This window comes from Hippocampus bargibanti, linkage group LG12, assembly GCF_051943395.1.
Source record: "Hippocampus bargibanti isolate YZ-2025 linkage group LG12, ASM5194339v1, whole genome shotgun sequence".
NCBI classification, from domain to species: Eukaryota; Metazoa; Chordata; class Actinopteri; order Syngnathiformes; family Syngnathidae; genus Hippocampus; species Hippocampus bargibanti.
This window is the reverse complement of record NC_142745.1, coordinates 15916072-15929668: the sequence shown is the minus strand read 5'-3', so window position 1 is coordinate 15929668 and position 13597 is coordinate 15916072. Positions and strand designations below refer to the sequence as shown.

Here is a 13597-nt window from a genome sequence, read left to right as displayed (position 1 = left end):
CTCCAGTGCCAGGGTTTCATTTTCACTCAAATTGTAGGACCCACAAAATATTGAGTTTTAGGACGACAAAAACATTCAGTACAGAGTAAGACACCTTAGACTCTCTTCTTTCATCAGGAAATAAGAGTTAATTGCTAAGTTATATGGATCTCGCGTTAACTGACCTTGAAATCGTGGTGGCTGTACAAAATACAATACATGTTGATTTATATAGCGCTTTAACAACAGCTGAAGCTGTAACGAAGTGCTAACATGGACAAAAGGCAAATGCTTCCTCCTCGCGGAAGGGAAAAAACATTGCCATAGGTCTGACGAGCGCTTTAGCAGTACTTCCCGCAAGAAAAAAACAAAACCTGAACAAATTCGGGAATGGCGCTACACATCACAATTTTCAATTCCAGAATAAATTCGGAAATGGCAGCGAATGAGTTAATGAGGACAAGTACTTCAGAAAAATGGATGGGTGGAGTCTCTGAAAATGTTCCCTAAAACCTGTTTCCTTGCCAGTTTTTGCATTGAGAAGGTTGCCGTAATGTCGCTTATGTTCACACAGGAAACGTGTTTTCGTCTTAGGACAACAAACTACACATGTGAATGAGGAGGAGAGATGCAAATTCAGGTTTGAACTGATTAATCAATGGTTAAGTCAATCAAGCGGGAACTCGTCTGTGTTTTCAGCATTGTTAGCATTTATCCCCATCAATCAGCGTTGCTGTAAACAGCGCGCTGAAGCAGTTACAAAAGGCACACACACCGCCGCGGCTCTCCTCAGACGAGAACGACGGCACCACGTGAACATTAACGTCGAGAACACCGACCGACATCAACAACAACATCAACAACTCATTAATTCCTCCCTTCATCCGCTCGCCAGTCACAGCGACGGACTGAGCGTGAGTGCTGAGCACATACAGAGGCAAGTCAACATACAAAATCTTGTGTACAGTCAATACACACAAACCCACACGGTACACGATGTGATGTAAGCGCCAGATAGTGGTGGTGGTCCCGGGAGGGTGAGGGTGTTTCATCCGTTATCTTGTTATTGTGACTGAAAACAAGACCGCGTTGATCTACCGGAGACGCGTCACAGAGTTTCACTGATCTCACCATTCATCAGACCGCAGTGTGCCCACCCGCAACACACACACATGCATGCATGCACACCTCTTGTCCCCATGGTAACCTGGAGACAAGGAAGGAGGGACCTAACTTCGGCACTTTCCAAACACCAAAGCCTCACACACACTATGCATCAGAAAAAAAATCATGTAACTTCACGAGGTGTACCGAGCACGCACACACGCACACAGACGGACAGTTATTAATTCGCAAATACTCATATTGTAAACAATCGGCCATTTTCTATTCATCTCCTCCTGTCCATACTGTGGATGGAGAGGCAGTTCAAACGCATGCAATGCGAAAGTTAGCTCAAGTTGGCTGCACTTCGGTTTCATGTCCTATCTGTGACTCTGAAGAGCCGTGGCTTTAAAAGGCATAGCCTAGCCTGGCAGGTGACGTAGGAGTTAGTTAATGTGTTTGGTGTGTCGGCGGCTGTGAGCCGAGGTCAGCGGCCGGTGGTGAAATGGCTAATCGTTAGCCAGTCTGCACATCGACGTGACTGCCTGTGGCCTTGCAGCTTGTGTATGGATGCGCTTATGTTTATGTTTCCGGTTATTCAATAAAGGAATTGAACGTTAGCGGCACATAGCTCACTCGATTTCTGCTGTCATGAATGCTTGTCATTCCCGACTGGCATATTTAATCCCCACAAGCTGCCGGATTTCTACACCCACTCTCGGGACATTTCTTTGAGATTCTACAGATATTTTATTTTCATTCCTCCACCATGAATGGATAGATGGACCAAGTTCTACAAATGAAATTGCCAGAAATCCAAGGTGCAGACTCTCAAGAGTCTACTCGGACCAATCGATCTCCCTAGACTTCTTCTGCGTCCGATTAGAACATGGCTTTGTGCCGTCCACGTTAAACCAGCAGAACAAAATTAAGTGGAAAATCTTCAGCCCCGCCGCATGTGTAGCCGCACCTGAAGCAATGTTGTGACTCACCAACCGGAGGGTGTGTTGATGATTTAAATACACGGCGAACACATCTTATGTGTGCTGAAAATATCCTGGAGAAAAAAAACATGGCACCACACCTTGAACCTATGACAAATTGTAAACAGTGTTTGGCAGCGTATGCAGCTTTGTCGATTCTTAACATAAAAGCACAAACAGAACGACAAAGTTGAGCAAAAGGAGTAAAATAGTCCATGTTCTCAGTACAAGTAAGCACACGTTGGGCTGGTATTTACATGTCAACAAACCGCCAAGACGATCAGCATTTATTCATTCACAAAGTGCTTATCTTCTCCGTTCCCCCACATTCCTCTCTCACATGACAAAAACATGCAGGACTTAACTCTAAACTGCCATATGGGACAGAGGAAACTGGACAAATGGATTTCGGAAATTGAGCCATGGCTCCCGGCCATATGCTGGACTGACTTTAAGCACTGTGGCAAGTGATACACTTTGAAGTCCACGTACCCCCCCCACTCTCCACCACTACAGAGGTAGAGCACCCTGGTTCGCATAAGCAATTATTGGGCGCAATTGCGATGTTCCGTTAGCCATGTTGACATTGTTGTTGTCCAATGTTCGAGGTGGCCGTTTTAGAGCACCTTGTTGTTGTATGTGAGTGTGTGCAATTTACACAGAGAAAGATGAAAGAGGATTGCTTTACAAGACCTCATCATATTGACCTGTCAAAAACTCACCCAATAACTCAGTGGAATATATTCTAGCTACCATGTAGCTGGTACGTAGGATGAATGAATGAACGAACGAACAAACAAATGTACAAACAAATAAATACATAAAATGCTAGATGAAGTAGCATTCATTTGACTGACAACTGAGTGGGCGGCGCATGGTTTCCGTGTGTGAGCGAGAGGAGAGAACAGCTCCAACTTTTCACGCACGACAGACCACGGGATTAGCGCAAAAGCGCTTAACAAGAAACAAGCCAAATGATCATATGAATTGTAAATGCATTACACTCGTATGGTAATGTAGGCTGGAGTCGATGGAAGTTCCCTTTAACTCATTCGCTGCCATTCACTAATTAATTCAGGAATTAAAAAGTGTGATGTGGAGCGCCATTCCAAAATTTGTTTGTGTTTTGGTTTTTCTTGCAGGGGTGCAGATGAAACGCTGGACAGACCTCAGGCAATGTTTTTCCCTTCCATGAGGGGGCAGCATTTGCCATTTGTGCAAGTTAGCACTTTGTTACAGCTTCCGCTGTTGTTAAAGGGCTATATAAATCAATACATGTATGTATGTATGTATGTATGTATGTATGTATGTAAGTATTGTATTTTATTTTGTACAACTACCCTCATTTCAAGCTCAGATAACTCCAGAACCATGGAATTTAGGAATTAACTCTTATTCTGATGAAAGAAGAGAGGCCACAGTCTTTTAAGATGAATTGAATGTTTATGTCGTCCTTAAACTCAATTATCAGTGGTACTGCAATTTGAGTATAAATGACTGGAGTGGACACATTTTTGCACATCATCTGGAGATGAAGGTAGCTGGTGTGAGAGAAGAGGACGCATAAAACTGGGTTAGATGGAGGACACCGATTCGCTGTGGCGACCCCAGAAGGGAAACGCCTAAAGGAAAAGAAGAAGTCTGGCAAAGAAATGTTTATCATTTCCGACCAGAAATGAGGCGTGTATGTGTCCGAACCGGTGCAAAGGGAACATACCCGTCCAAAGTAGATGTGCATGGAAAGATTCACGTAGTGCAAAGGATCAATGATCCACGGGAGCAATGGAACAGTTCACATTGGCGAGTTAAAGAAAACGGAAGGGCGAGGTTGGGGTAATTCGCCATACGAACATGTTTCAAACATCGCTTTCTAATCTTTGTTTACGTTTTGGACTTCCTGATACGTCATATCCTGACTTCCCTTACATGATGTCGCATCTACATTACCTCACATCCTATCGCGTCACACCCTGTGCGCCATATAAATGCTCTCCCATTTCTTGCTCTCTCTTTCTCGCGAAAAATTGCTGGCGAAAAATTGATTTATTAATTTGAAGCCGGACGATTATGTGTTCTTTTTTTGTTTAATTGCAGCTGCAATAGATTGTGGATTACCGCAACATTAATGCATTCACCAACACTAGCGCATTGTCAGCGTTGCTAGCGATGCAGTGCTGCGGGGCTTCCAAGGGCAGCCCGTGGGGACAGAGAGGGGTCGGCTGAGGGGGGGCATTTGGAGGAGCTGTCTGTCCGTTGTCTTTTGTGTGTGTTTTTTAGTCTTCCCTTTTGTGTATTTTTGTGTATGTGTGCGCGTTGTGTGAGCGTAACGTTGACAGCTGGGTGCCTTGGGTGTGAGCTTCGCTAAAATAAAGGGGGGGGGGGTACCCAGAGAGAGCGGGCAGCTTAGTCCTCCCTCCTTCCTTCTCTGCCCGAAAGGGGGGGGGGCAAGTTCACAGCCGCATTCTAGGATCGGCAAATTGATTCGTTCGCCGAATAGGTAAATAAATGGAAATAAAATGAATGAGGTTTGCGTTAACATTCACAAACGTATTGTGCAAAAAACATTGTTCCTGCCCCATGTAATTCTGCCGCCCAGTTCTCTCTCTTCTTTCACAGGACGAGAGGCTGCCCTGTCATTACAAGAGGACTCGACGGGGGGCCTTGCAGATGACTATCGTGTATCATCACAACAACCTGTACGAACAATTCCAGTCTGGTTTCCGCCCCCGCCACAGTACTGAATCGGCTCTCATAAAAATCACGAATGATCTTTTTATGGCAGCCGCTGCCGGTTCACTCTCCATCCTCATCCTTCTCGACCTGACCTCAGCCTTTGACACCATTTCCCACCCTATCCTGCTCGACAGACTTTCCACCCTAGGCATCACACATACCCCACTCCGCTGGTTTCATTCCTATCTCTCTGATCGCTCACAATTCATCCAAATCAACTCGTTCACCTCACGCTCCTCTCCTGTGTCCTCTGCCCAACCATGCCGCCAGCTCGACGTCTTCATGAATGACATAACACTGTTTTTTTCCCATAGCTCTTTGATGAATACCCTCCACTTGAAAGAAAAAAAAAACATCTTTTTAAATAGGCAAGCAAATTAGAATGAGTGAACAAATAAATAACCCAACAAACAAATGAATAAACAGAAGCCGACCTTGAAGTCAGGATTCCAGTGTTGTCTGCGATCGGGACAAATAATTTTGAAATCCTGATTCGGGCGAATGCAAAATGAAATGGAAATTGTATAAAATGACAGAGTCAAAGAGTGAATTTATAAAAATTATCTGATTAGTTTTGTTAGATTGAGCTAAACTTTGTTTTGTATATGGCTTGATTAAGCCATTTGAAAAAGCCAGAGTTATTTACGATGCCTCTTATCAAGGGTTTTGTCAGCACACAGCTTCAAAGAGGGGTTTAACACCCAGAGGCAATTCTGGGGCCCCACGACATTCCCCTGTGTTGACCTCTCGTAAATGACGGTTCAATTGGAAAAAGTAAATAAAATAGTCATTAAATTAGGCTAAATGACAGGAACATTTATCTCGAATTGGATGAAATTGGCAAGGTAAATGTTGCTTGATTCGCTGGTGATTAATTACCAGTTGATATCTATGGACTTTTCATAAAATAAAAGTTTATAGATTTATTAAGATAATGATTGTGACATGATCATTACACTTGTTTTGACCCGACAATTGTCATCCCCCTGAAGTCAATGAACAGATGATTTGATTCATATATACAAAATACATATTGAATTTGATGACGATAACAAATTGGATAAGGTTGAGTTGCAAAATGTGATGACTAAACTTTTTTTTCACTATGTTTTTTTATGCAGATGATGTGGACCGCAACAATTCGCAAACAAAGCTGGGATGGTGGTTGAGAAATTGTTCAATTTGCAGGACAAATTGATGAACTGTGAGATGCACAACCATTTGCATCCACCCATCCTGTGATTTTCTAGGCGCATACGCTGCTGAATCACAGATGTAGCATTTTGATTCTTGATGTTTTTGGAAACAAAATTTAATCAGTTTCAATTGTCATAGGAGATCCGACAAAGGAAAGCCGCAATGGCTGGTGTAATTCACGTGCATATCTGCAAGTGCTGTTTGGCACACCCAACTGATGATTTGGGATCGATGACAAAGCCCCTATTGATAATAGTTTTGATTTCCAAAAGTATAGTTTTTGCCATTTATTCAAATGCTTGAGGATTTTTATTTTGCACATATTTTTTCCGCTGAATTTTCACATTATTTTGATGCTCGACATATGGCGAATTACCCCAACAGGGGATTATGTATAATGTAATCAATATTGAAGATGTCACGACCCAACGGTTATGACGATGTCCTCTCGGAGGATAAAACTGGCAGTCATCTGGCAAGTGGATGAGCGAGTGACGCTGGTGGTCCTCAATCTGCTTTAATCTGATACAGATCTGCCTGAGTGGACCACTGAGTGGTTTACGACGGCTTCAGCTACTTGAAAGCATCCTTTGGATTAAGGCTTCTTACTTAGTGGTCAAGGAAAGGACTTTGTTCTTCATTTTAATCAAATTTAAACATAACTTCAACGTGCATCCCAAAATGCAAGAGGCGCGACCTTATAATACGGGAGCGACACCAGTCCCTCACAAATATTCCACTTTCAATCCAAATATTTCTGCTCTTTGAGCTGACTGAATCGGCAAATGGCGATGACGTCATTCAAAACTCGTTTGACTTGTTTCCGCCTTGTGGGATTCATTTTTATGATCCATTTAAAGGAAATAATATCCTGCCATATAATTGAAACCCAATCAATTAAACAAGCAACACCGCTACTGATTGGCTTTTGTTGATTGATTTGTTTCAGAGCAAGACCCTCACACCCAAAAAAAAACATTCTGCTGCCCTCATCTTCTTAGCCGCAAAAGCACACGTTAATATCTTTCTTAAATCTCCACACTTAGTTTAAAAGATTGCTGATTTCAGAAGCAACTGCTCACGGTTTGACCGCAAATGCCTGAAGCTTTTGACGTGATTTTCGTCATAAGGTTCAAGCAGCGCATACTAGCAAGTCAGGTTTGGCCGACAAACACTCCCACCTTTGAATATCCGCCGCCGTCCGATGAACACGAAACTGTGGTTGGTGATATCAAACTCTCACAATGGGCACAGTCTTGTGATGAAAAAAAATATAAACAGGTTTCTTACTGCAAGAGGAAGCTACGGTTATTGAGCAAACACACCACTACCTTATTTCTGTGTAGTCTGTGACAGATGAAATTGTTGTGACAAGAGACAACCTAAAAAAATAGATCGGGTTTTTTGGGGGGGTGTATAGTTTTGTATTGTTGTGTAGCATTATAGTAAGCTTTCCATCATGAAAATGAATGGTAATTTACGTATACGCCATCCATCCATCCATTTTCCGTACCTCTTATTCCTCATTAGGGTAGCGGGGGGTGCTGGAGCCTATACCAGCCGTATTTGGGCACGAGGCGGGGTACACCCTGAATTGGTTGCCAGCCAATCGCAGGGCACACAAAGAAATACAACAGTGTTCAATCTGCCTACCATGCATGTTTTTGGAATGTGGGAGGAAACCGGAGGACCCAGAGAAAACTCTCCACTGTGAGACTAATAAAGGCATATCCAATCCAATCCAATCCAATCCAAAACCCATCAGAATCAGAATCATCTTTATTGCCAAGTATGTAGGACACACAAGGAATTTGTTTCCGGTAGAACACGCTGCACTAGTATCGTCGTCAAAAAAACTGCTAAGTGGCACTATACAGTTCCATTTTGGCTACTGTTGAAAGAGTTCAAAGAGTTAATGGCTTGGGGGAAGAAGCTGTTTAAATGTCTGCTGGATTTGGTGCGCATGGATCGGTAGCGCCTGCCTGAGGGGAGTGGCTCTTAATTAGGAACATGAGATTGTATTTAGGCAAAATCCGGATTCCGCCAAAATGAACAAACAAATAAATAAATATATACACCATTCATCCGTCATATAGATTAATACATAAATAGATAAATAAATATATAAATAGATACATAAACAAACAAAAAATAAATAGCAATAACCATGGAAAAAAGAGATACAAAGTCAAAGTCAGCTTTATTGTCAAATATGCTAATATGTATGACATACAGCACAGATGAAATTACTGTCCTCTCGGACCCAGCATGCAAGGCACTTATAATTACTTAACAAACATAAACATTAAAAAACTTCAATTTGCCAGGAGAGGGGAGCCGCTACAACATGATACAAGCCATGGGTCGTTCGATTATTTTGTCATGGACCAACATTTTTATTACTTTTAGTCATCAGTGAGGCCTACCGACATGAAAAAAAAAATCAATGTTATTTATTTGTTTTATTTTATATATACACATTACAAATCAAGTATGGAATTTTTCGGCGTATATGGCGCACATCGGAGTATAAGGCGCATCCCTAATGAGTGGTGTATTTCCAAACTTTTTCCATATACAAGGCGCACCGGACTATAAGGCGCACCTTCAATGAATGGAAAAAGCTTTCCAAACATAATATATTAATAGATAAAAGTTATGTATTGAACGGGACAAACATCCAAACACCTATGAACAAAGTGAGAACACCCACAAGCAGCCACTCTTAACTCAAGCACCTCACAGCATTATCCTAAATGCGCTGTTGTGTGTTGTGAATGTGAAAAAGGGTCATTTTTAAGTATCCGCATGCCTGAGAGTTGGTCTATGATTATGAATCCCTGGGCCTGCCGGACCTGTTCTGTGGCAGGGTGACGACAGATGCTCCACAACAGCCTGCACAGATTAAACGTGTCTACTTCAGACCTCCCGTGTGGGGATTTGATGAAAAGAGACACAAAAAAACACCTCATTTTAATTCGCTAATGACGATTTTGCCTCACTATAATGATGAGATTTGACATTTTTACGAGACGTAACACAGATTCGATTCCCTTGCACACTTCTCACCTCTGTTAGGGCAGCGGTAAAAGAACAGTGGGACCAAAAAAGGTAGAATAATTCCGGCTGCATGAATGACGTGTATTTCGCCAGTTTGAAGTGTACTTTGTTTAAAATGGGTCGGCGCAGCCTCGTTTGGCCACAAGATTTTTAGCTCACAGGTACTTTGTCAAGTGGGCATGACTTGAGTAGCAAATAATTTGGTACACACTACATAAAGACCAAGTCCATTCCAGACCTTCTTTCCTTCAGCTGTGTAATAATGACGAAAACAGAATGTGTCTTTATTTATACACAGCCATCCCTTGGGTGTGAGGGACATTTCCTGTGCTGGTTTGAAATTATTTATCACCTTCCACAACACAACTATGGATTTGTCTATACCGCAGGACCGCACTACAGACACACACCCTTAAAATAACCAAATTTGTACGGTTTTAATCAAAAGTTCCCACCGAGGGGGAAGTATTATTCCTTTTTTTTACTTTCATTCCTTTCATCACTTTGCTGCTGTGAAATGTAAATTTCTCCACTGCGAGACTAATAAAGGCAAATCCAATCCAATCCAAGTCTGCCTTAAGGGGGGCAGGAGGCTGTCATACAAAAAGAAAAAAATACTACAAGGCATGTTTGTGTGTGTGTGTGGGGGGGGGGGGGTGTCTGCGTGTGCTGCATGAGCTTGCCCTGCTGGTAATTTAAACATGACTCAAGGCCCTGAGCAAGCCATTTGTGGAGTTGCAGCCCGACGACAAGGCGATCAGACTGGCTTGCCAATGGCGTTATTTGGATGTCCTGCACCTGAGGGTTCTTTCATGAATATAGCTCGTTGCTATCTATTTTTCGCTTGATGTAGTTCCTTTGGCCAGTTAGTCATCTGGCACAGATTCTACCACTTGCACAAATTTGATTACAAACAATTAAAGACACATAATCCATCTCATCTCATTTTCCCGCTTATCCCTCATTAGGGTCGCGGGGGTTGCTGGAGCCTATCTCAGCTGTCTTCGGGCACGAGGCGGGGGACACCCTGAATTGGTTGCCAGCCAATCGCAGGGCACACAAAGACGTACTAGTCACTGTCACACTCACACCTAGGGACAATTTGGAGTGGTCAATCTGCCTGCAATGCATGTTTTTTTTTTTTGAATGTGGGAGGAAACCGGAGGACCCGGAGAAAACCCACACGGGTCGGGGGAGAACATGCAAACTCCACACAGGGAGGCCGGACCGGGATGCGAACCGGCGACCTCTGCACTGTGAAGCCGGTGTGCTAACCACTCGACTACCGGGCCGCCCACATAATCCAATGCACACCAAATTCAGATATCACATGGATTTGATGGGAGCAGGTTGAGTGAAAAGGCAGGTAAACTGGCCAAAATCCAGAGAATAGGGCAGGGCAATAGTTCCATCTTGGATTTCATTCGACCACATACAAGTGTTAAATCAAGATGTTCGCTCTCATTGTACTAGAATCGAGAATGTGTTCGAACCTGCTGCCTTTCTATCAGGTTCCAAACTCACCACAAGACCAGCAGGCTGTTGTACAGGGTGTCCTTCAAGTAGGCCACAACTATTTGCGTCATCCTTTCATCAAAATATTTCCGCTTCATCAATCAACGACTGTCCTTCTATGATTTTGATGCATTATTTTGTTCAGCGATCCACAGCTTCATCACTGCTCTCTATTCACAGAAACTCTCCCTATTTGCCCCCCCCCCATCCCCACAGAAATGCATCAAGATCCCTCAAGAGGGTGCCAAAGCCATTTTAAATAGTAAAGTAGAACAGTAATTGGTCTCATGGTTATGTTTGAGTCATACAGGTCCACTGAGAGACACTTTGTGGGACGAAAGGAGTTCAGTATAGCTTGAGTATTGAAGAAAAGGTTTCTTTAGCCGCCATGTGTACTTCTTTGAAGGTGTTGGACATTTCGCTCCTCATCCAAAGAGCTTTGTCAGCAAACTAAAGTAGTGCTGGTAACAGAGCCCCAATGGACAGTAATCAGATTGGCTTCAGGGAGTGGTCCACTGCTCCCCCAATCTCTTTTTGTCAGTGGATGCTACAGCTGCGTGTTTGCTTTCAACATTTAGCTTGTAGTCGACATGCACATTCCACCATGATGTCCCTGATCCACTGGTGAAGAGATGCTTTGACCCTCTCCACTTTCATCTGGAACTGCTTTGTGTAACAAAGAGGATACAGAAAGTGCTTAAGAATGAATGACTCTCTGTGTCTTTGTGTTGTCATGTTATTTGTTATGTCGTTTTTTTTGTTCTTTTGACTTCAAGACGGCGCCGCGAGAGTGGCTGTCTTTCCAGCGGGTCATGTATTTTGTTTTTCTACTTTCATTCCTTTCATCACTTTGCTGCTGTGAAATGTTAATTTCTTCACTGCGAGACTAATAAAGGCAAATCCAATCCAATTCAACTGTAGAAAAGGCACCTATCAGAGCAGAGCTCTGACCATTAGGGATATAGGACCAGGGTTACCAGCACTACTTTAGTTCGCAGACGAAGCACTTCGGATGAGGAACGAAACATCCGACACCTTCAATGAAGTACAGATGACAGCTGAAGAAACCTTTTTCTCGATGGATCACTCCTGTACGACTGAGAGCCTACAGCCCTACACAGACATACAGCTTGAGTAGTTAGTGGACATTACAGAGTGTTGTACGTGCAAAATGTGGATGAAATTTTTCTGTTGAAATGTAATTAGGTCTAAATCGTATTATGATGATTAAATAAGACAAGATTGACATGAAAAATGACTGAGGTGGCTGAATGAGCAACTATTTCCATTTTCCCTCTCTTATATGCAGACTGTTATGGATTCCAATTCATTTAAAAAAACAACGTCTTGCCGCCTGCTGTGCTGTACAATTAAAAATAAATATATAGATGATGCACTGAACTTGCAAGAAGAAAATAAGTAAATTGTGATGTAGCACGGTCTGAATATTTTTTACGGGAGCATCAATGACTCAAGGTCGTCTGCTTCCGAGCTTTTGGGATTGTTTCAATTGCCAGGAGTCTGTTCCTGTACACAACAAAGTGAATCATGACTACACTGTAGTACCAAACCATGACTTTTTTTGGGCTGTCGCTCATCTTACCTTGCCAGTCTTGTGGTCAAACCAGACCAGAGCGTGGTTTCTTGAAAGCACTTTGCAGTCAAAGGTGGCGTTATTCTGCGCCGGTCGGCAGCGAGCCACCGACCGGCCGATTTTGACGGGCTCGTCCAGGTACACATGCCTCTCCTGGAATGGGTGTGAATTGGATCGGCAGGCGAATACGGCCAGCGCTGAAGGCATTGATTTTGGCTTGAGAGTGTTACTCCAACCGGACACGAGGGACAGGTTTTCTTGATCCAGAGTGGCAGGCGTTGTGTTCCGATCCCCCGAATGAACAATCGACTGTATATGGGACTTGCGTTCAGGTGCTGTGGTTAATCTCCTGTTTAATTTTATAAGGGAGGGTGAGGCACTAGCTAACAAACATCGTCCGTTGCGCACATCTCAGGTAGAAAAAAAAGCCCGTCCATGTGCATAACGACAGTCGGGTGAGGAGTGCCATGTGTCAGGACATGCATGTCTGAGGATAGAAGGGACAGTCTGGAAAACAGCCCCCCACGTCCATCAAACTATTCCAGTGCTGAAGCAAGGGGAGAGGGGAGGTTGCTGCTGTGCTACAAATACAATCTTGATTACTTTCGTGTGGCGAAGATAAATCTATCGAGGAGAAATCGATTCAACGTCTTGCCCCCTATTTTTGGGTGCAACGGCACACATTCACGAGTCTTTTGTCTTGTCTATATTTTTGCGTAAGTAAATGGGGAATGCTTTACAATTAGAACTCATTCGAGTCAAATAGCAAAATGCAGCCAAGGAAACGTAGTTAGACAATTAAGTTCTTTGCCAGGTAGATGGGTTTAAACCCTTCCGTCTTCCCATTCAGTAATTCTCTTGAATTTATGTTTGAGGGGTGCACTCACTTGTCGGGATTAGCACAGCAAACTACGGGTAGGAGGTAGTGATAATTGGTAAAATCGCCAATAGTAAAGTGGACGAGAGAAGCGCTAACGCGGCTAGGAGACTCGGCTCGACAGCTAAGCTAATGAGTGCTCGCAAACTTATCAACCGGGCCCCGGAAGGCTCTCCCCGCACCCTTCTCGACCAGCTCGCTTACCAAATGGGAACCAAATGCCATTTTAGTCGCCCTCGGAAAGTGCTAATCCCTGTCGTTCCACTACTAGCGACCCAGTGAGCTGTCGTATCTTTCATCAGCTAACCAGCTAAGTGACAGTCGTAGGAATAGCAAAAAACAAGGGGGACTTTATTCTTCTGCGCCCCCTGATCGGATCCACGAAAAATACCCGGCCCTGGCCCACCGCCCCGCGTTGTCATGCGCTGCCCTCGCTGTGGTTCGAATCTCCCAATTTATTGCCTTCGCCTCGTTGCAGTTTCCTGGTCGGAACGGACAAGTTGTCCTCCTCCGCGAGTTACGGCCGCCATAGTGTAACCAGAGAGCCGACTCCTG

General features: G+C 43.6%; 1 protein-coding gene across 10 annotated transcripts in view; it reads right to left on the bottom strand.

The window, feature by feature from the left end:
• Nucleotides 1-13586, bottom strand: part of slmapa (sarcolemma associated protein a) — a 33810-nt gene extending 20224 nt beyond the window's left edge. For 9 of the 10 annotated variants that reach the window (XM_089009448.1, XM_089009447.1, XM_089009451.1 and 6 more), the window contains exon 1: nt 12175-13586. In XM_089009448.1, coding sequence (XP_088865574.1) covers nt 12175-12372 — 198 coding nt within the window. In that variant the 5' untranslated portion in view covers nt 12373-13586. Of the gene's footprint in view, nt 1-7177; nt 7316-12174 lie in introns of those variants that run through there. The other variant, XM_089009457.1, reaches the window with a different exon arrangement.
• Nucleotides 13587-13597: the final 11 nt, after the last annotated feature.